Genomic DNA, 22,645 nt, shown 5'->3' with positions numbered 1-22,645 from the left:
TGTTGGCAAGTGGGTTATGAAGTCTTACAGTGACTGTGATCATGTCACCTGAACTGGAATCCATCTTTAACCTGGTGCTTTTCCAGTGTGTGTGGGAGGGGGGGAGTGGAAACCGAGAGGGACAAAGGGTTCCCACTTTATGCAAAGATATATAAAGGGGTGGAACAGAAGAAAGGGGAGAGAGAGGAGCCATCACGAAGAATCCCCTAGCCACCACCTGACCTGGAACAAGAGCTGTACCATGGGAAAGAATTGTGCCCAGGCCTGGAAGGTGTCCAGTCTGAGGGAAAAAAACAAAAAAACAAAAAAAAACAACAAAAAAACAAAACCCACAACTTACTGAAGCATCTCTAAGGGTGAGATTATCTGTATTCAGTCTGATTAGACACAGATTTGCGCATTTTATTGCATTTTGCCTGGTGACTGACTTTGTTCTGTCTGTTACTACTTGGAACCACTTAAATCCTATTTTCTGTATTTAATAAAATCACTTTTTACTTGTTAATTAACCCAGAGTATGCATTAATACTGGGTGGGGTCAAACAGCTGTGCATCTCTCTCTATCAGTGTTATAGAGGGCGAACAACTTAAGTGTTTACCCTGTATAAGCTTTATACAGGGTAAAACAGATTTATTTGGGTTTAGACCCCATTGGGAGTTGGGCATCTGAGTGTTATAGACAGGAACACTTCTGTTAGCTGCTTTCAGGTAAACCTGCAGCTTTGGGGCAAATAATCCAGACCCTGGGTCTGTGTTGGAGCAGACGGGAGTGTCTGGCTCAGCAAGACAGGGTGCTGTAGTCCTGAGTTGGCAGGGAAAGCAGGGGGCAAAAGTAGTCTTGGCCCATTGGGTGACAGCTCCCAGAGGGGTTTCTGTGATCCCACCCGTCACAAGGAGTATGTAGTTTATTGTATTTTCTACCTTTTATTACACAGTTCATTTAGGGTTCTAATATATCTTCTCCTAACTAATAAAGAGAAAAGGATTCTTCCAACAGTCCATCAAGGTTGCAACTGGATTAAGAGAATGGGTGAAACCTGAAATCTCTGAAGACAACGGCAAAATTCTCATTAACTACAATAGGGATGGGATTCCTCTCCCTCTTCCGGGAATCTCTAAAAAAAATAATTGTGCATGAACAGGGGAAGGAAAGTCTAAGCAGATTAAACAGCTCAAACAATAATCAGTACACAACTCTGTAAAGACAGGAAAATTTAGGGCACTGGTATTACTGATTAGACCCTTTCCCCAGGGGATGTCGTCCTTCCATTCTGTGTCCCCTTCAGTGGTCAATCCCTTCCACTCCCCACTCAACAACATAGGAGCACTGTGTCTTGCAATTTATTGCTTACACATAAGCAGCCAATCTGTTTTGTGAGGAAAATGAAAAAATGTCCTTTGGGAGGTTTTATCCTCTTCCTGGGCCAAATTAAAAGCTCACTGAAGTCAATGGGAGTCTTTCCATTGACTTCAGTGCACTTTGGATCAGGCCTATGCAAGTCCAGAGAATCATTTAGCCCTCAATCCTTCCTTAAACTCAATGGGAGTTTTGTCCAAGTATTTTTGTTAGGCCCAACAAATCTAAATGGTGATGCAAACCCCCCACTCTTGCAGGGGAAATGGATGGCTTTTAGAACATTCATGGTGCAAATCATTCCTTAAGAATTACATTCCTCATCAGCATCAAATGTATGCTTTTAAAAGAAAAGGATAAGGAAGGATAACTTAATTCAGCACAGGGGGCTGGACTAGATGACATTTTGGGGTCCCTTGCAGTGCTACATTTCTATGATATCCAGGCATTTGGTAACCTTAAGTCTGTCCTAAATTCTACGGCCCACATTCTACCAAATGACTTCAAAGGAAATATTGTTCAGTTACAGCCTGTATTGGCCCACAGGCATCAAAACCAAACAATAGTACTTTCTTATAAGATTATTTGGAAAATGTGATTCCATAAACTTTTAGACATTTGTAAATCAAGATGAGAAATAGTCTGTACTTGGGGCCTGAAGCCTGCACCTTTAAAGTCAATATTGACTTCAACAGGGGCAGGAGTAACCTGATAATTATGAAATGCTGGGAATATCTAGTACTCACTTCCTTCTTGACTTTGTGTTCTGCAGCCTGTATCCGCTGATCCATCTCCTCCTCCATCTCACTGAGTTGTATTGCTGCTTTATCCTGAGCTCTAAGATTTAAACATGAATATACTCTAATGAGTCCTCCATTGACTTCAAAGAAAATTTGAGAAAAAAAGTACATGTCCTATCCAGTTCAAACATACACAAGCAAATGTTGAACCCTGGGCCAAACATGAGAGGCAATTATGTCACAGTTTTATTAGTGGCTGAAAGATAGATACGGCAGGGGGCAGCTCTATGTTTTTTGCAGCCCCAAGCATGGCAGTCAGGCAGCCTTCAGCGGTATTTCTGCGGGCAGTCCGCTGGTCACACAGATTCGGCGGCGGTTCTGCAGGTGATCTGCCAGTCCCACACCTTTGGCGCACCCGCCACCTAATTGCTGCCGAAGCCACAGGACTGGTGGACCTCCCGCAGAAACACTGCTGAAGGGAGCCTGACTGCCACCTTCACGACGACCGGCACGCGACCCTCCACCCCCCCACCCCCCAGCTTGCTGCCCCAGGCACGCGCTTGCTGCACTGGTGCCTGGAGCCGCCCCTGGATACGGCAGTACTGACAAAAGGCTATGATGTTTATGCTCTGTTTAGAAGAAAGTTGGTTTCATATTTTTCCCTTTAAAATAAATCTTTAAAGTGAAATTCTCCTCTGAAAAATGACTATGTAAAAAAATACACCATCTTCTCAATAGATCTAGGCCCTATATACATTTAGTCATCTTGACTTACTTTACTGGAAAAGCTATATTTTTACTTGTCTAACTACTATTATCACTCCAGTACTGATATGGCTTATTCAATTACTTCTCACATATTGTCCAAAACACATAAATTTAATGTAAAGTTTCAGCTTCAGTGGCAGGACAAAATTCTGCCTTCATTTACTGCTGTGCCATCCCACTGACAATCTGAGACTACCTAGCCAAGGAAATCATTTGAAGATGACCACCATTCATACATAAGTTTATATATCAGTCCAAATGTGACACAGCACCTTTATTGGAGCCTTCACTGGAGCAAGTCCAGAGAAGAGCAACAAAAATGATTAAAATCTAGAAAACATAACATAGGGAAGATTGAAAAAAATGGGTTTGTTTAGTCTGGAGAAGAGAAGACTGAGAAAGAACTTGATCACAGTCTTCAAGTACATGAAAGATTGTTACAAGCAAGAGGGAGAAAAAATGTTCTCCTTAACCTTTGAGACTAGGACAAGAAGCAAGGGGCTTAAATTGCAGCAAGGTGGTTTAAGTTGGATATTAGGAAAAATTCCTGTCAGGGTGGATAATTGTAACACACACACCTCCTGAGTGTGGTGTTCTATCCCATGTAGTGGCACCAAGACCATTTAGAGATAAATGAATTTGTTACAGCCTTAGCTAACCACCATGGGGCTTTTTAGCTCATGCAATAGAGGCTCATGCACTAAACATTAGATGTCCAAGGTTCGATCCTGCCTGCTGATGACTGGGGTCTGTCGATGTTACATAAGCACTGGAATCGGGCCATCCCTAGGGGATGTGGGGCCCGGAACAAAGCAGTCTTTGTCAGCTTGGGGGCCCCGCCCTGCATCAGCAGCTGGACAGCCGAGACCCTGGGCATGGGAGGAGGACCCCAGGCATGGGGTGTGGGCAGCATCCGGAGGTGCTGCAGCACTCCCCACACTACTAGTTCCTGCGCCTATGTTTTCCAGGACTGCGGCGCCAGCCAGTAGCACTGGCTCACAGGGCCCGGAGTGGTTGCCCTGATTTGCCCTACCAAGAGACGGCTCTGACTGGAATAAATTGCCCAGGGAGGTTTTCGTATCCCCATCACTGGAGATTTTTAAGAGCAGGTTAAAGAAACACCTGTCAGGTATGGTCTAGATAATATTTAGCCCTGCCACTAGTGCAGGAGACTGGACTAGATGACCTCTCAAGGTCACTTCCAGTCCTACGTTTCTACAATATTATTGGAGATGATGTACAAGGAGGAAAGAAATCAGCTTGACTCTCAAAGCCAAGGCTGAGTTTGCAGGACTGGAAATTAAAAGTTTCTGACTTGTAAACTGAGCAAATTTAGTCTGGGTTCATTGAGACACAATGAACAGGGAACATCATGATAACATTTGCACAGTCACTTTTTAGAACAAAATCATTTTTAGCTTTCCCTGACATATAGGAATTTTAATACGTAGTATACAAATATGACAATATGATATAGTTACAAATATTAAGATACACACAGTCCTCGGACTTACGACACAATTGGTTCCTGAAAAGTGTATCATAAGTCGAAACATCGTAACTCGGAATCGCAATCCAATCTATTGCAGTACCAAGTGTCATAAAGTTGAAACCAACTGTCGTAAGTTGAATCAGGGTGTCAATTCAGAAACATCGTAAATGTTGTTCGTCCTAAGTCGAAGGTCGTAAAGTCGAGGACTCCCTGTACAATACCCAAACATGCTGCCTAAATACTCTCCTTAAAGCGGGAGATACAAAAATAATATTTGTAAAAGCAAATGACAGTCATATGTATTCAAAGTTACAGTTACAACAAAAATAAAAACCCACCAATTTTTTTTTAGTTATTAAAATCTGGGATCTTAGCCTGCCTTTGGATCAAAGACTGGCCCCAGAATTTATCCAAAGTGTAAGTAATTACATACAGAGTCATTTGCAATTTGCAAATTGTCTGGTTTGTATAAAAAAACAACTCTGTGATTCTTTCAACTTCTCAGTTTAATATCCTAAAAATGAAAATATTCTGTTCAACATGTTTTGCCATTAAAACCAGGTAACTTTAACCAACATACTGGACTACAGAAATAAGTGGTGAAGTTCATAACTGCACATGTTTGACATTCAGAACGATCCCCTGTACCTTTTTACAGCTATGGCCAAGCTTTCCATCTCCATGCTTTGAAGTTTGATCTCTTGGATGAAGTTTTTAACAACATGTTCATAAGGCTGAATTAATCTTGGTTCCACTAAGCTGATGTTCGCATACAAAACACTGGCCTGCTCTTGCCTGAAAAAAAACAAAACAACAAAACAATGAAGCATATTTCCTTACACAAAAACCACTATATTAGGCTTCCAAAATTTATTCAAAATGAGAACAAGCTGTGTCTCAGATTTTAAAATTTAACAAGACAAATACAGATTTAAAACATTCCGCACAGCATCTGCCCTTTTCTCAAGTACCTAAATCCTTCCGGTCTCTTTACTGCATTATACTTCTCCCAGAAAAAGCTTTTAGAAGTATTACTTGAATAATTTCATATTTCTTATGTTGGTTGTGTAAAGTGCAGCGTAAAATTGGAGTACCACAGTGCTAAAATCAAGCCCACTGAGTGCACTACTGGTAATCATACTATATAAGGAGATTATCACTGTTGGAGGCTGCTGCAAAGGGGAAAAGAGGACACCACCTTGAGCACCTAAGTTATAATGGAAGCTTAAGGAGTTGGGTATATTTTCTTGGAGAAAAGACGACAGAGATGACTCAATGAATAACACATTAGTAAACCAGACTCAGTAATTGCATTTGGCATAGTGGCGCAGGTGAATTCTGAGATATCTGGGGCCCAGACCATTCATAGCTTTATAGATAGTGACCAAAAATTTTTATTTAACCAGGAAGTAAATTGTCAAGGAACACTGAGTAAAAAAATCACTGGTATAAAACAAATAATTTTAATTCCAATCATTTTACTCTTGGAACTTTGTCTGCTCTATCTGACAAAAAAATAAAAAGGTAATCTTTCTAAGATGCCATTCCTAGATACCATTCTCATGTGAAATACAGTGGATGCTTAAGGAAAACAAAAAATCGTGTGTGTGTGTGTGTGTGTGTGTGTGTGTGTGTGTGTGTGTGTGTGTGTGTGTGTGTGTGTGTGTGTGTGTACAGTCACTGAAAACTTTCACAAGAAAAAAACACCACTTATAAAACCTCTGCCATAGTACAGAACAACAACATGCTCATTTTTTTTAAAGCAGACTCCCTTCATAAACTATAATACAAAAATTCCTGACTGACTAATCAAACCATTTTGCCAAGAGCAAACACAAAAACAGCAACAAAACACACAACAGCTTAAGAAAAGATGACAATATTACAGAGGTTACTGCTGAAGAATAGAATGAACTCATTGAACTCTCTGACCATATCATCAGGAACTATAGTCGTGTAATGTATTTTGTTACATGCTAGATATTTTTGTTACTTGGATTATAAATCTGATTACTGGAATTATTATTATGGTAGGACCTGGAGGACCCAGCAAAGATCAGCGCCAGATTATGTGAGGCACTGTGCACACAGAGATGGATCTGGCCCTGAAGAGTTTACAACCTAAATAGAGAAAATGGGAAGGGAAACTGAGGCCTGGGAAGGTGATGTGTTTTGCCCAAGGTCATCCAGTGGGTCAGTGGCAGAAAACAGAATGAAACCTAAGTTTTCTGAGTCCTACCTCCAGCACCATATCTAATATACCATGGGTAAATTTTCTCTTTTCTTTTTTACAGAAAAGTTTGAAAATTTTTAAATGAAAAGTTTAAGATTTCCCCCTAAGATTATACACTTGACCCTTTTCCAATAATCAAATTATACTTGCAGTTATCCAGTCATGAAGAATCTCTTATAAATGCAGCATTATTTAAAATATAACTTAAAAGGTTTGGCATCTCCTTGGATACTTTTTTATAGAAAGAAGATTCATGTTCTCTGTAGCTAGTACTTTATCTACTTAAAGCACCTCATACTGTATATCCATGGTGTAGGAGGTTATCAACGTATCTTCTCACAGTGTATCCATATGATTTCCCACCAGTTGTATGCATTATTCTATTACAACTGTACCATAACTGCTGCTATAGCTCACATACTATTTTAAACAACTGCAGAACCTCCAGGAGACTATAAAAATCTATAGGCTGAAATTTTGATGTACAAGTTGAATATATGGCAATGTACCAAAAGCACAACGAAATACAGATTTACTGATGCTCATGCCATTTTTGTGCACCTAAACTATTGTTCTCAGAAATCATTTCTTTTATACAGGCTAGTACTTTAGGTATATTAGGTATTTCTGTAAGTTAAAATTTCAACACTTGTATTAGTCTTTGAAAATTCTCTGCCATATATGCACAGTTGCACGTTTCATAACATATTTTTAAAGAAATATCATGATTCATAGGTGATCATGGTACTAACCAGTTTTATCCCATCATGACTATGCATGAATAACCAGTAATTAAAAAACTGCCTTACTGCATATTTACACAGTTTGGTCAATAACCCATATTTAAAATACAGATAAGGACATTTTCATTTGACACTAATATAAAAGTTAAAACATCACTGACATTAAATACAAACTATCACCACGATTAATTAAATTTTAAATGAGGGAAAACAAAGAAATTTAAAGGCTGAAATTCCATCCTTTTATTACTTTGTTCTATCTCAGTGGTAGAAGGGCAAGACAACGCTGAGATGCTATGGTTCATATCGTGTAGTATTCCTTAGGCAAAACAAGGAGAGTTTAGAATGGTTTAGATTTTGCCCTGCAAAAACAATTGAGGGACAGATCCTGCCAACATTTACAAAGTAGGTATTAATTAATTAATTAATGTAGTATTATTATTAGCTGTCACTTTTAACTCAACTATACTACTCAGATGAGTAAGGACTACTTATTTAAGTCAGGATTGGGCCCTAAACAAAAGAAAATGTGTTCTTTGTATATCAAAATCCATCATAGTCAAATGAATCCGTCATCCCTTTAAGGTAGATACATTCAACATTATTTGGATCAGCACTTTTGGGTCTTTGCGATGTGACTGTAAAATCTAAAGCTGAGCAAAAAATTTGTAGTGACTATATTATTCAATGAGTTTCTTTTTGTTAATTGTCAAGACAACACATATCAGTAAGACACATGGGATTGGGCGATAGGATGGATCACTTAATAATTACCTGTTCTGTTCATTCCCTCTAAAGGCACCTGGCATAGGCCACTGACAGAAGACAGGATACTGGGCTAGATGGCCCCTGGGTCTGACCCAATATGGCTGCTCTTATTCATTAGTAGGTATTATTCCCCACCCTCCCAAAAAAATATGAAAAATTCTTGGTCCATAGAAGGTTTGTAATCAGTTTACTGAGAGCATTTGATGTTCAAAACTAATTGCATTGGTTAGTTTTGACAGGGATAAATAGATCACATGGCATGTTTCTGCCTCCTTGGATGAGCACAACTCTTTAGAATCAAGTTTTTGGTGTGCACATACATCTGAGTTCAAAATCTGCATTTCACAAATATTTTGTATCTGTTCTAAATTTGCTGCATCCATGAATGTTCCTGCCAGTAAAACTCTATTATAACATTCACAGAAAGCAAACACAAACATAGCCAAAATGTATTCAAATTTTTTATTTAAGAAAATGTTTGTGGATTTTTTTGAGGTATTCACACATCTGTATTGCACATACAGGTTCTGTCAGCTCTGTTTGGACAGAAGGGAGCATATCATCAAACCTTTCACAACAGTAGGGGGCTTGTGTTGTGTTCCTCGCAAAGAAAAGTCCTTGGCAAAAAAATGCTCAGGCCCTTCTCACTCCAGTGTTGTACAATACTGCTTGACTGCTTCCCACCACCCTAGTGGAGCTATATGTATAAAGCTAAAGTGTGCTTTGTAGTTGGAAAGATACTTTGGGACAGAAAGCACTGTACTCATGTAAAATATTACTATTAAAGCATCTTTAGTGCACTGTCCAATAGGATCTTGCTTACAGTACAGCATATGAGGCTACAATGCCTCACGCTGACAAACCGAAAATTAATCAAGCACACTGGTCTCTCCCTACAACAAACTCCTTGCGACAGTGGTGGAGCTCTGTTCTGTATTTTACATTTTTGTTCCTGTTCCAAGAATGTCAGCACCACTCCTCTCTCAGTATTCTATTTTCTGACATCAAAGATTAAACAAATGAACAAATATAAAGAAGGAAGTTTGAAAGCAATGCTTCCCTACCACTACATCTGACTGTGCACACATGTGGGTAAGCTTTGTATTAAGATGTTGATGTCAGAAACATAAGTAGCTGTTATAGTACTTTAGGCTAGCTATGTGATCCAAAAAACCTCTTTATGTTCATTGTTCCTCACTGGCCCAGTTACAGCAGTCAGAGCTAGATTCAGAACACCCTAGTGGCATACTTTTATGCAGAGCCAGTTAGGTCTAAGAGGTAAAATAAAATCCACACAACCACAGTAGTGCAACACCCAACAGAAGCTGTAATAGCCTCTGGGAGTTGTTTTTTTTAAAACTGAAACTGACATTTTGGGGATGTTGATGGCACTTACCTGAGCACGTCAGTGACAGCTTTGCATAAAATCTTAATTAAAAACATGACTCACCAGCCCACAGAAGCAACAGAAAAACAGAAGAAATAAAAAATTTGTAACAAATTTGCTACAATTCCACTTGACCACTGGCATCTTGAGCAAGATGTAATACATTTTCACAAATTATCAGTAATGCCATTGACTTAATCACCTCAAATATCTGAAAACTATATTTTGTAATTAACTTGCAAGCTCACTGTAATACTTTATAAATTCACAGAATTTTAGAAGGATGTGGCCTTGTGCAGGGAGTGTTTGACTGTTATGAAAATAATTTTTCTGAATTGCCTATTTGCATATTTCTCAACCACTTTTCTGCTTTACATAGTTTGGGACACTTTACTGGCATAATTACAGCAGGACAGAGTCATTGTACTTAATAATTTAACTGACTAATGCTGTCCATTTTTTCCAACTCTTTATGGAGAGATCACTTTTCAAAAATGTACTAGTTATTCAAAATTGTTTGCCTGAATAAACTTTGAAAATATGTCGTGGTCTGCAGGTTATTCCTGAGCAGTGCATTGTATCTAATATTTGAAACTCAGATTGTTTTGATGGGATACAGAAGGAGACTAAAAAGTTTGTATTTCAATGTCAGAAATTTTAGAACTTTCAAATTAAAAATTAACCCAGTTTGAATTATTTAAGACTGTTCAATGTGGGGTTTTGTGTGTTTGTTTTGGGGTTTTTTTTGGCCTCCTTCACTTCCAAGTGCCAAGCTTTTAACTCTTAAAAATGTGTACACCCAGAGATGTACATAAATATGAATGCATGGCATAGATGTTTTAAAAAAATAATGTAAAAGAAATTATTGCTATTCATTGTCACTAGGGACTGAATCCCTATTGTGCAATCTGCCAGCTGTTCCCAAAAGGTATGTTCCCAAAGTAGAGCTTTGCGATAAATGTAGAACAGAAAAGCATCATGGGTATTGATGTATACCTGCCCTGAATATACCTTGCTTTATTTTAAGATCATGCCTGGACAGGTATTTACAACAGTGTTTAAGACACAGATTGGCCTGAATAAAAACTCCAGATCCAAACACTCCAAATTTCAGATCTGTATCAGCTCAAACCCATCTCCATTTTATGCAGTTGTAGGGAAAGCAGGCTCTACTGTAGTTTGGCTAGCCACCATCAATAGAGCTAAAGTGATTTTGAGTGAGGCCATCTTGGAACCCAGGTCAGCCACGAACAAGTTTAAATTGTGTTTATGCACAATTGTCAAGTGCATTTGCAAAACCTGTACAAAAAGGGCCTAGAAACTTTTAATCCTTATGGACACGAGAATTCTGAAGCCAGTTAGGATGCTTGGAGTACTTGTTTTCATATTAATATGCTACAGGCCTGATTCTGATCTCATGCCTCCTAACTTTATCTTTCAGTTTTACACCTGTGTAACAATTTATTTCAGTGGAGTTATTCCTGATTTACATTGGTATTAGTGCAATCAGAATCAGGCCCAGAATGTTTTTCAGGAACACAGTTGTCTCATAATAGCGCTAGCGATTAAAGCTCTGGGAACAAATTGGAAGGTCTAGACAGTACCTGTTTATCTGTCTCAAGTGCTTTGAATGAGTGCACTGTGTAAGGTTTTGCCCTCTTTTAGCCATCACTCCTTTCTTGAGCGTTATCATCCTGAAATGCAGCTTTTTATGCAGTAGACACTGATACACATTTTTCAGTCATGATTATTTTGTAGATTTGGTAGCTATGTGCACGCCAATGTTATGCTGAGTTTATTAAATTTTAAGGATCTACTGATATTGTATGGAAAAATCAGTTACTTGAATAGTTCCATAGAAGAGCTATTATAAACAAAATTAACAACATTCACATAGCTCCAACTTTATAGAAATGAAATAAAATTAAATTCCTGTCCTGAAGAGATGGAAGCCTACAATCAGGTAAACATAGGAAGTAGAATGAAGCAAGGCACAAAGAAAGGAACAGATAACAGTAGTGGAGCTGTGAAAAGCACAGCAAAATGGTAGGATTTTCAGAGAAAGAATATTTATAACCTTACATTTAATGACCTTTCTACTTATGTAGCATACACTTCCTCAAATCATTTTTAGTTTATATTTACTTGGGTATATATCAGACTGAAGCTCAGAGTCCTGTAAAATGGATGGGGAAAGAAAGCAAATTTCTCCAGTTAGTGGGATTCAGGAGCTGAACCTGAAAAGCTCTCTGTTCCCTACCCCTATTCCTCTCCTTCCCCCACCCCACCAAATTCTTGCTAGGGGCATTAAAACACTGTCTGGGGCATAAAAGGAGACAAAATTCAAAAGAAGTCACTATCCATAGTCATCCATTTGCAGACATCAATAACTGCTGGCACATTTGATGGTTACATGATTTGCAAGCACGAGTTTTCTCTCGAGGTGTCAGTGAGTGTTGGATCATTCCTTATTCTAATTTCAGGGAGGAAAAAGCTGTTGTCCTTTTTATACAGACTTAAAAATACCCTGCTGTTTTCTTTTAATGTTGGCAATTGAAATTTCAATAGGTGTGAGGGTAACTGAATACTCAGATAAAGTCAAATAGCTTTTAGTTGTATAATCTGATGTGTGTCTCAGTTCTCAATAAAGGAGAACTTCTAAAGCTCATTCATATATGCTCCAATAGGTAGTTCACTGCATATAAAATGAAATCACTGTCTTTTTGTGCTTAATTACTCATCGCATTTGATTTAATATAAAGGAAGAATAGTTATGTCTTGAATGAAAAGAAAGCAACAAAAAAAGATTCAGTTAAAATCAGATGTCTTTCATTATACTAGTCTGGAAACACTAGTCTGGAAACCCTTTCTGCTTTTTGTGCTACTAGCACAATTGCTCACTGAGTATAAAGGCTAACTGGCAAACAACACTTCGGCTCACAGTGAATGCCTCACGTAGGAATCTGACTCAACACACCCCCGGAAATTTGCGGAAAAAAAAATCTTTCTTTGGAGGAAAAAAGGATAAATTTAATTCTCCCATCTAACTTCAAAAGATAATAGAGGCAACTATAACACATGCTTTGAAGGCATCCTGACAGCAAGCTAAATTAAATTAATTGGACAATCAAATCAAACTGCAGACAGGCAAGACACATCCCATAACAGTTGTCTAAAAATTAAGTTAGTTTCAAAATATGCACTATACAGTGTGTAGAAACAGAGTACCTGCCCACAGATACTGCATCTACTACTATACTGAATGCAGATTTGATTGGGAAATGGATCATTAATACTGAAAACAATTAAGGCTTATTTTGTGCCTTTTAGTGTTAAGTTTACTGAAATAATTTCCTGAGCCTTGCTTATTGAAATCTCTGATTTGTGGACACTGAATCTGAGCCATAATCATCCTGAGAAACCACAAAATATGATACAATCTGGAAAATATTAATACCACATGGTAATTAACCTTAAGCTGTTTGAAGCAGGAAGCATGTCAAACTCCAATCCTGAAATTACTTACACATGTAACTTTACATGTGATCAGCCCTGCTGAACTCCTATATAATATTGGAGGTATCAGAAACTTTCCTTGCACCTTACCAACAGTTTGATAAGGCAGCAGTTAACAGTATAACTTATTTTAAACTGGTGGAGACCGCAGTTGTTCAGCAAGGATTTCTCTTTTAGCTGGTGTGATAGGGTTTGTCATGACTAAGATTTAAAGGTGTATCATTAGTCAGATTTGCTAAGTAGGCTTCATCTTGGCCAGCTGGCATGTGTTAATAGTCTACATGGGCTTGTCTATGCTAGAGTGTTAGAATGTGCTAGTAAGAGTATGCTAGCTAACTTTCTAACAACACATCTTTTATTCTAATCAAGATAAAACCCATAAGGCAATATTAGAAAGTCAAAAGTAAGTACACAGATAATGTTAACTAGCTGGAATTTCTGATATCCCAGGAACTGTGTACTGTCTCTACTAAAATCAGTATTCAATTCTACAAAATTATTTTAAAAACCTATATAAATACTTTTGCTCCTGCATTATGGCTTTCTGAAAAATTGATTGATTTTGGTATCTTTTGCATTAAGCCTACATAAAGACAACATGACTAGAACTCTTTTAAAAAGACTAGTTTTGATTTAAGAAAGTGAATATGCCATAGTTAAGACCCTTCGTTTTCAGCTCTTACTATTATATACTGAAAGATTCCTGGGTTTTACAAAAGCTATTATTCAGTTTTTTACTGATTTTCACCTGAATTTTGGATCACTCATGTACATGAAAATACTGATATTAAGAAAATCCAATAAAATAACATTAGGTAGACGTGTTTATGTTAATAATAAATTAGTCTACCTGTCTGTTAAAGTGAGGCAATGTAGTGAAAAGATACACAAACATATGTGTACATACTGTTAATGTACAGTTCATTAAATAAGCCACAGTATTAAACTGCTTTTAGTTTCCATACTCTTACTTTTCTCTATTTGTTGCTTTTTTCTGTCCTCTCGTTCCCACAATATTAACCCTGATATTTACCCAGAAAATGACTGAGTTAATTTTTACACTATTTTTACCTTTTTATTAATTTTTGTAATGAACACTGATAAATTCCTGGAACATTTTACACAAAATAAAAACTGAAAATGAAGAGCCTTAGCCATACCAATGCATTACAAACCTTAGTACAATTTAAATGTTAATAGCTAAGCAGCACGGCCTAGTGGATAGGATGCTGGACTGGGACAGGAGAACTGGGCTTAATCCCTGACTCTGCCATTACTTTGCTGGGTGTTCTTGGGCAAGTCATGTCCCTTTCTGTGCCTAAGTTTCCTCATCTGTAAAACGAGGATGACAATACTGAACTCCTTTGTAAAGTACTCTGAGATCTATGGATGAAAAGCACTACCTAAGGCCCAGGCCTTCGTTATCATTGAAGCACAAGAGAAATTTCTAATCCAGGATTCAGATTTTTTTTAATGGTTTTATTCTATTTGTATCATATGGTGAAATTTTCTATCATTTCTTATTTGCAGAATAAAAGGCCAATTGTCCCTTTGATGCAAGTGCAACTCGCAATGGCAATACAAGGAAGTAGAGAAAGGTTGTCCTTTCTATCTTACAGGGAAACTGGTCCCATTTCTGTCTTGTTACTCTGATCTTCTATGGCTTACTCCTCCATTTTTATGAGCAATCCAGCAAGGCACTTAATAAGCACATGATCAAATGCTTTGCTGGATTGGGGCCCACTACCAAGTACTCAACACCTTGCAGGACCGAATGCTGAATTATTCCATCTTACCTGTGTAACTGAGGTCAGAATCTGGGCATAGTCAAGTTAGCGTCTCTATTGATGGTTCATATTTTAACTAATTACACTTCTGAGCTGGCCAGGGTTTGTTTGTTTGCTTGTTTTAAGTTATTTTACTTGTGGTTCTCAGTGCAAATATATCCCAGGGAAATACTGTATCGGAGAAATAAAGAAGAATGAATGTGCTGGGACACAAAATGCTATTTTGAGAATAACAGTTACAAACTATTATGTAAAATTTCATAAGCTAGCAAACTGCATACCTTAAAAACAGTTCTGTTATTAGCATGGTGAGAAGTTTGCCATTTTAAGATTTTTTTCCAGTTTTGATTTCAGAAGCATTTCAGTCATCCTATTTAACTTTTCCTTTAGGAAAAAGTTTAGGAAATGTGGATTTATAAACAGTTAAATGTAAAACAATATATTATAAAGTCATCTTAAGCTTTACATTTTTTTTGTCCAAGGCCCATATCCTTCAAATACTTAAGTATATATATAACTTTGCTCATACAAGTAATCATATTGATTTCAACAGTACTACCCAGAGGAGCAAAGATAAACAGGCTAAAACATTTGCCAGATCTGGACCAGCATAGAGAAATTGAACTGTAGCCTAGCTCATCCTCCAGTGCTTGAAGACTAATCAGAAAGAAAAAATAAAATAAAACAAAGGATGCTCTGAACCTGAATAGATACATGCCTAACAAATGAAGCCAAGGATCATATATTAGAGAGGTTCAAAGTTATTTAGAAACCTAAAAAGGAAAAGGACTCGTTTACACGAAGAAACAGTACAGAATTATTCATTTGATATGAGAATATATGCACTTAAATCACCACCATTTCATTTTGAACGTCTTTCAGTTGGTAATTTGATGTCTGAGAATTGCAACTCAATATGATCAGACCACATCACTTATACCAAATAAAGCTGTTCCCATTCCCTGCTACTACCCTCTTAGACAAACAATGGGACAGCATTCAAACTGCTGCTGCAAACACAGTAACCAAGACACTGGGATAAGTTTGTTAGGACATGTCTACACTACCCGCCAGATCGGCGGGCAGTAATCAATCTATCAGGGTTCGATTTATCGCATCTCATCTAGAGATGATAAATCAACTCCCGAATCAATGCCTGTACTCCACCTCAGCAGGAGGAGTAAGCGGAGCTGATGGGGGAGCCATGGAGGTCGACTTGCCGCCATGAGGACAGCCTCCTAAGACATTGCTGTTTTCAACCATTCATTTCCATCAGAGACATTCACTGTGCTGTATTCATGAATTCATGATAGCTCCCAGAACCTCAAAACATACTGAGTTTTTTGTACAGCTTTATCCGTCTCTTTATATTTCTGCAAATCTCCAGTTTCTCTGAGATCAGCTTTTTCATTACAGGAATTCTAGTTCTCTGTTTTCTATTAAATAAAATGCCTACAGTTAATAAACCATGTTTCACTGGTGCATTCTGTAACATAAAGGTAAAGATCTGCCCTTAGGTTTTGTTAAATTACAGACCACCACCAATGACTCTGCAGCATTTTTCAATAGGCACTTCCTTCTTTTAACATCATTTTCAACCAACCCATTGGATTGCGGTAATGGGGACTAGAGGTTACATTCCTAAACCCAACCCTCACTGCAAACTTCTTAAGCTCATATCCACTGAATTGCGGCCCAGTGTCGGATGTAACCAAATGTGGGTATACCCACATCAGGTATACTATGGCTAGCAAAAACAGATTGTTTAGTTGTAGTATCATCTAGTAAAGCTATCTCAGGGATGTGAGAATAACAGTCTATAACAAATGCATAGTTTTTTTTCCCCAGTCCACATTTTGTCTGAAACCAGAAAGGTTATTTTACCAAACTGACATGCAAAAAAGCTAGCTCTGGAATTTGCTCCCCTAGACAAATATTCTAGAAAGTATGTCTGCAACTACCAAATCACTCCCAGGTTTCTATTTGATTTGCAACTGAAAAAATAACCTTTATATTTTTGGGAGAATATTTACCAAGCCCTTTATGGCAATGATAATACATGGTTTATGGTCATTTCAGCTAACTTTGGTCTCTCATAAATAAAAATATGAATCTTTTTACACCGATGGACTGGCCATAACCTCCTTCTTTAATTGAGGATACTGATACTCAGTTTTTTGTTAGCGCCCATGGCGCATAAACTACTAATCTCCAGTTTTGACCATACTGCTGCCATTCCATTACCCTCCTTGGAAGGATCTATGGACATCTCGTTTTACACTTACTGTGATAGTACCTCCAGACTAGGATCTCTTTAATTATCTTCTTCAGTTTTTCAAACCCTTTATTAAGACTGGCAGCCTATGTACACTGGACATCTTTGCACAATAGTGCTCTCAGGTTGCTAGTTTGAACAGCGAGATTTGGCACAAGTTTCCCTACATAGTCCACCATTTCAAGGAATCTTTGTACCCTCTCATCTGTTGAGACAGGCATGTTGGTGATGAGCTCAACCAGGACACATTGCTGTTAGCTGCTCTTCTAGATATGTTATTTCTGTTGCAAAGAATTTTTGTTTATTTAACTTTAGCCCAGCTGCACTTGCTCTTTCTTGAGCTCCCCAGAGCCTCTAGTCATACTCGTCTACTGTTTTTCTCCAGATCAGAATGCTACCTTTGTAAATCTTAGTATCCTCTAATATCATGAAACATTTGTTATACTATCCAGTGTAATGCCTCAGGAACAAAACACAATCAAAATGGCAGTCTGTGGAAAGGTGTTTTGAATGTCCACAGATGTGTACAATGTTTTCTAGACATAGGTACCAGACTACGACACATCCAGCATAGAAAAATATCTGGCATCAGCCATATCCCTCAAAATTACTCCCCTAACAGGTAGTGGAAAATAGTCTCTTTTTACATATTTGTATCGTTTTTTAGGTCTATAAATACTTGAAGAAGTCCACCTTTTTTCTCCCTTCAGTGACTAACAAGTGTACCCACTCTTTTGGTTCTTCTTCTCATTCTGATTACCAGAGCAATAAGCCTATGCCTCTGCTTTCGGCCAAAGGGAACTTTCCTAGGTGTGTAAATAGTGGGGCAATTAGGCTCTTACAGCTATACTCTGCACTCATTTAAGAGCCTCCCTCCCCCTGGAAGATGTCCTCTAACTCTCATCATTTGTTTTGGTTCTCTGCCCCACCAAAGAGTGCACCTCTTGACGAGACTAAGAGTTTGACACTTTTAACCCAATGGCAGATGTTCTTTTCCCTGGCACTATTACAAATTTTATCTTTCCAGTTTGTTATTTACCCATATATCTAGTTAATATTCTCCTTTAGTGGGATAAACTCACTACTGTTTTATCATTTACCTTCATCACCCATGGCTTTTCTTTTAGTGCTAACACCACTGTTTCTGACAACTCCAGTGTCCAAATGAAAATTAATAAGTTACCGATTTGCTCTCTGGCAGTCAGCCCATTCATCTTCTGCTGCAATGTTGTCCATTGCTTCTATGAAAAATTCCACTGAGCTAGCAGTGATGTCATGGTCCTCAATCTGCATAAGTTTTCTTAAGCAGGGTGCCCAAAACTGACACACACAAAATTAGGCTCCAAGCCTACAAGATGAGCCATGTGGATGGACCCTTGTGAACACACAGAACCCTACTGAAGTCATGGTCTCTGCATGAGCAGAAGGGTCCATCAAGGCACACTAACATGCAACACTGAAGCCTAAATGAACACTTCTGAAAGTATGGCTACAAGACAAAGACTTTGAACAAAGGTTTTGGCAGGTGAAAAACAGCTTTTACTCTTAATTATCCAAAATATTGGGACTACATCTCTTGAATGCTTTTTGGGGGATAATATAGATTTTAAAAAACACTTTTTGGCCTCATTCCTACAAAGACTTACATATGTATTTAATTTTATACACAAGTAATTCCACTGAATTACATTGGACGAGTCACATATTTCAAATATTTCAAAGCACTTGCATAGGTTTTTGCAGAATCAGAACCTTAAACAGGAGCAGTTAAACTTTAATTAAGGTATAACATTTAAATATTTATCAAAACACTAAATGATTCTATTTTATTAATATACAGATTTTTAAATCAAGTTAAATAGTTGGCCATCTTGATTTAAAATTATAACCCAAAGAGTTGAGATTCATCATGCCTAACTTGATTTTTTTTTTCATTTCTTTAATATTAAGTCCTGAGCCATTTACAATTATTTCAAGAAAACAGATTAAAGTATGATCTGGACTAAACTTTTAACAATCAAAAACTTGATGGTTTGGAAACATGCTGACATTTTCAACTATTTTGAATTGGTTCACTTGCACCAGAGGTTCCCTGTTTCTTTCTCAACATTTCCAACTACAGCCCTGGCCTAGGAATACTTATGCAGTGCTTCACTTTTTACATAAAATGTGTCTGATTAAATTAGATTGTTTATGAGTAAAGCTAAGCTTATCCATACATGTTTGCAGGACTGGGACCTTAACAAGCAAGCCAGGTTGTTACCTTTCCTGTCTAATATGAAGCTTTGCTCTGAGGATGGCTGGTCAAAATTTTTTGCATAAAAAGTATTTCACTAAAAAATAGTCTTTAAAAAACTCTTCAAAAAAAAAACAACACCTGTCAATGTCAAAATTTTCTGATTTTATAGAATGTATCAATTTTAATTAAAGTTTCTGCTAAAATAATAAAAAAAATCATAAAAAATAGACAATGGATCAATTTTGAACCCTTCAAAATGGAAACAACTTTATAGTTATGGAAGTACTTTCTAACAGTTTTCATTGCGAAGCAGGCTGCAGCCAGTCAACTGTTCCCATTATGGGACTGAACATATTCTCATTGACTTCAGTGGGAGCAGGATCGGGGCCCTTGCAGAAGGCTCAGAGCATAAAGAGAGAAGTGGGAGAATTCTTGCGATATAGTGAAGTCTGAGTTGAGATCATAGCACAGGAAGTATGGTCCAGAATGAGTTAATTACAGCCTCGTGGCTTATTTAAGGGGGCTCAGTCAATTTAAAACTTTCAGACAGAAGAAAGATTTTTATCTTCTACTGTAATGTCAGGTAACATCAGATTACAACATCTGAAAGAGATTAGAGGGGAATTTCCCCCCTCATTTGTTTAAATTGTGCATTTCACAATACTCTGCATATTCTGTTTCACTTGCACAGTCAGTCCTTTCCCTGTTTGGGTCTTTCACAGCAGCGGAGGAGAGGGAAAGCATTTTAAAAACTCAAAAATGTGATAGTAAGGACCACAAAAACTGGGATGGAGACCCAATGGCAAAAGTAGCACCTGAACCTACTTTCAACTCATAAATGTCAAGATTTCAAGTGGGCACTGTCCCATTAATGTTTTTTTCTTTTACATCTGTTGCTTTGGTACTGAATCATTTGTCTCCTGTTCAAATGATATGTGGGTACTCAGCAGCTGAGGTACAGGGTATTCAAAACTCCAACTATGTAGGAGCAGAGAGATGAAATGCAGTCCATAATCCTCTGCAACTCCTGAATATAGGGCCTGATCTAAAGCTGCCACTGACTTCAATGAGCTTTGGATCGAGCCCATAGACCGGAAAAGGGGGTGCTGGCATTCCAAACCTCTTCCACACATAGGTTTTGAGTCAATACACCTATGTTATTATCCTCTGTCCAAAACACACTATGCACAGCCTCTTTGTAGGAAACTGGGATCCCTTCCTCTGTATGGTCCATGGGACGCTCATCTCCCTCTGAGTCCAAGCAGGTGCCATGCCCTCTGGATAGCTTAAGTGGATAGAAGTCCTTGCAGACCTCTAAAGACAGGCAAATTTTACCTTACGTACAGAAGAGTGGGTACAAGATCATGTCCTGCCCCACCAAAACAACAATGCAGAACTCCTCACCCTTCCCTGCAAGCATTAAACCTACATCCTCTTTAAGATGTGCTTCCATTAATTCTCAAGGACCTATCAATTAGGTGATGTCTCTTGAGCTCACAACATGCACAGGTGCCTTCTCTGGCTAACCATGAGGGACTTCAGGATGGTTTCACCACCACAGAAAACCCAAAGAACTAATTCTCATATTAAAGCAGCATAAAGGGAAGGGGAGGAGAGAAGCAGATTGAGAGGGAACTGAAAAGCAACTTTCCCCTATTTCACACAAACTATTATTACCCTGATTTTGCAGCGGGGACCAAACTTTCCTACAGGCACTGCTGTGCTTTCCAGGCCAGAAGTTACCACGCATGCTATGACTGCGGCTTTTCACCCTGAGCCCTACTGTTCCCTTGTGACACCCCCTGTCCCTGTCTCTTGTCGTGCGGTGCTTGAGCCAAGGGCCATCTCTTTGTGCAGCGCCGGGCACAGGTGATCCTACCGCGCTAAGGCTGCCTTGTGCGCACGGAGGGTCCCCCTAAAGCAGGCAGTGTCTCCCCTCCCCGTGCAGGCGCTGGGCCAGGGGTGGGTTAACCCACCCGTTCCGCTCTCACCTGGGGATGTATCTGGCCTCGCTCCCGAGCCGCAGCTCGAAATCCCGCCAGGGCTGGTTCGGCCCCGCCGCGCCCCACGCCTCCTCCTCGTCCTGCCCCGGCGGCCGCTGGCTGGCCCCGCGGAAGCCGCGGGCGAACTCCTGGAAGGTGATGGCCCCGTCGCGGTCCGTGTCGAGCCGCCGGAAGATCGCCTCGGCCTCGGCCGGACTCACCCGCAGCTCGGCGCACAGCGAGCCGAACTCCGCCCGCTCGATGCGCCCCGAGCCCCGCACGTCGCAGGCCACGAAGAGGGAGCGGAGCCGGGCCAGCTCGTCCCCCTCCTCGAGCTCCATCGCCAGCGGCCCGCGAAGAGCCCTCCGGGCCGGGCCGGGCTGCGGGCTCCGCTGCTGTCCGGCGCCGAGCTCAGCGACCCGACCGGCCGCGCAACTTTCCCTGCCACCGGAGCCGCCCCCGGCCCGTCCTGTCCCGAGACTCGACTCGCCGCGCCGCCCCAGCGCTCACTGGGCGGAGGAGCCCGCGCACTTCCCGAGCGAGGCGGGCGGAGCCCAGGGACGCGCTATTATGTAAGGTGTAGCGCTTGGCCTGGCCGTGGGCAGCGCTCCCCGACAAACCTGCCAGGCTCACCTTAGACAAACGATGCGGTGACCTGCGTAACTGCGGCGCGCCCGTCTCTTTGCTGGAGGAAATCCCCGCGGGAAGTAATGCAAATAGGGAGGTAAAATTACTCAGTTAGTAAAGAAGCTGTCTAGGAAGCTTTTAGGAGTGGACGCTTTTTGCATCTGTTTGCATTTTAGTTGCTTTGGAGAAAACATTGAACGGTCTGTTAGAAATGTTTCCTTGCTAAGTGTTCAGGCCGCAGGAACTGCCTACACACCTTATTTTATGTCCAGTGGTTCAACTGAACCTGGAATTGTCTTTAGGCTGTTAATAAGATGACACCATTTAGAAAATGGTTACTCATTCTCTGATTAGTACCCCTACCACAGTCCTCTTCTCTGCTGCAGCAAAAGCTTTACAGGTAACGGAAATTTCCCAATCCGTTTTTAAGACTCGGTATTTGAAGAAGGAAAAAGGGCATTAAGGACCTGGTCCAAAGCCCACTGAAGTCAATGGGAGTCTGTTTCTTATTAAAAGTGCTTCCTGTATTAATAAATAGTTGCCTTTAGAATATGTTAATTAACACTGTCCTAGTCCATTGTATTGTGATCCAGATACAATGGCAAATGATAGGAATGTAAGAGGATCCTATTAAAATGTCAAATCAACAGAAAATGACATCAGTGAAAGTTTATGGGGACCCTCTTGTAATATACAATATTGTTGTACCACAGCCTGACTTCTGAAGAGACTAA

At 39.4% G+C, this 22,645-nt stretch overlaps 1 protein-coding gene across 1 annotated transcript in view; it reads right to left on the bottom strand.

The window, feature by feature from the left end:
- RASEF (RAS and EF-hand domain containing) overlaps positions 1–21,625 on the bottom strand; it is a 50,133-nt gene extending 28,508 nt beyond the window's left edge. Inside the window, exons 1-3 of the mRNA XM_030567718.1 lie at positions 21,294–21,625; positions 5,003–5,149; positions 2,101–2,191 (exon numbers count right to left, since the gene is read on the bottom strand). Coding sequence (XP_030423578.1) covers positions 2,101–2,191; positions 5,003–5,149; positions 21,294–21,625 — 570 coding nt within the window. The remainder of the gene's footprint in view (positions 1–2,100; positions 2,192–5,002; positions 5,150–21,293) is intronic.
- Between the last annotated feature and the right edge of the window lie 1,020 nt (positions 21,626–22,645).

This window comes from Gopherus evgoodei, chromosome 6 (assembly GCF_007399415.2).
Source record: "Gopherus evgoodei ecotype Sinaloan lineage chromosome 6, rGopEvg1_v1.p, whole genome shotgun sequence".
NCBI lineage: Eukaryota > Metazoa > Chordata > Testudines > Testudinidae > Gopherus > Gopherus evgoodei.
This window is presented reverse-complemented; position numbering and strand designations above follow the sequence as displayed.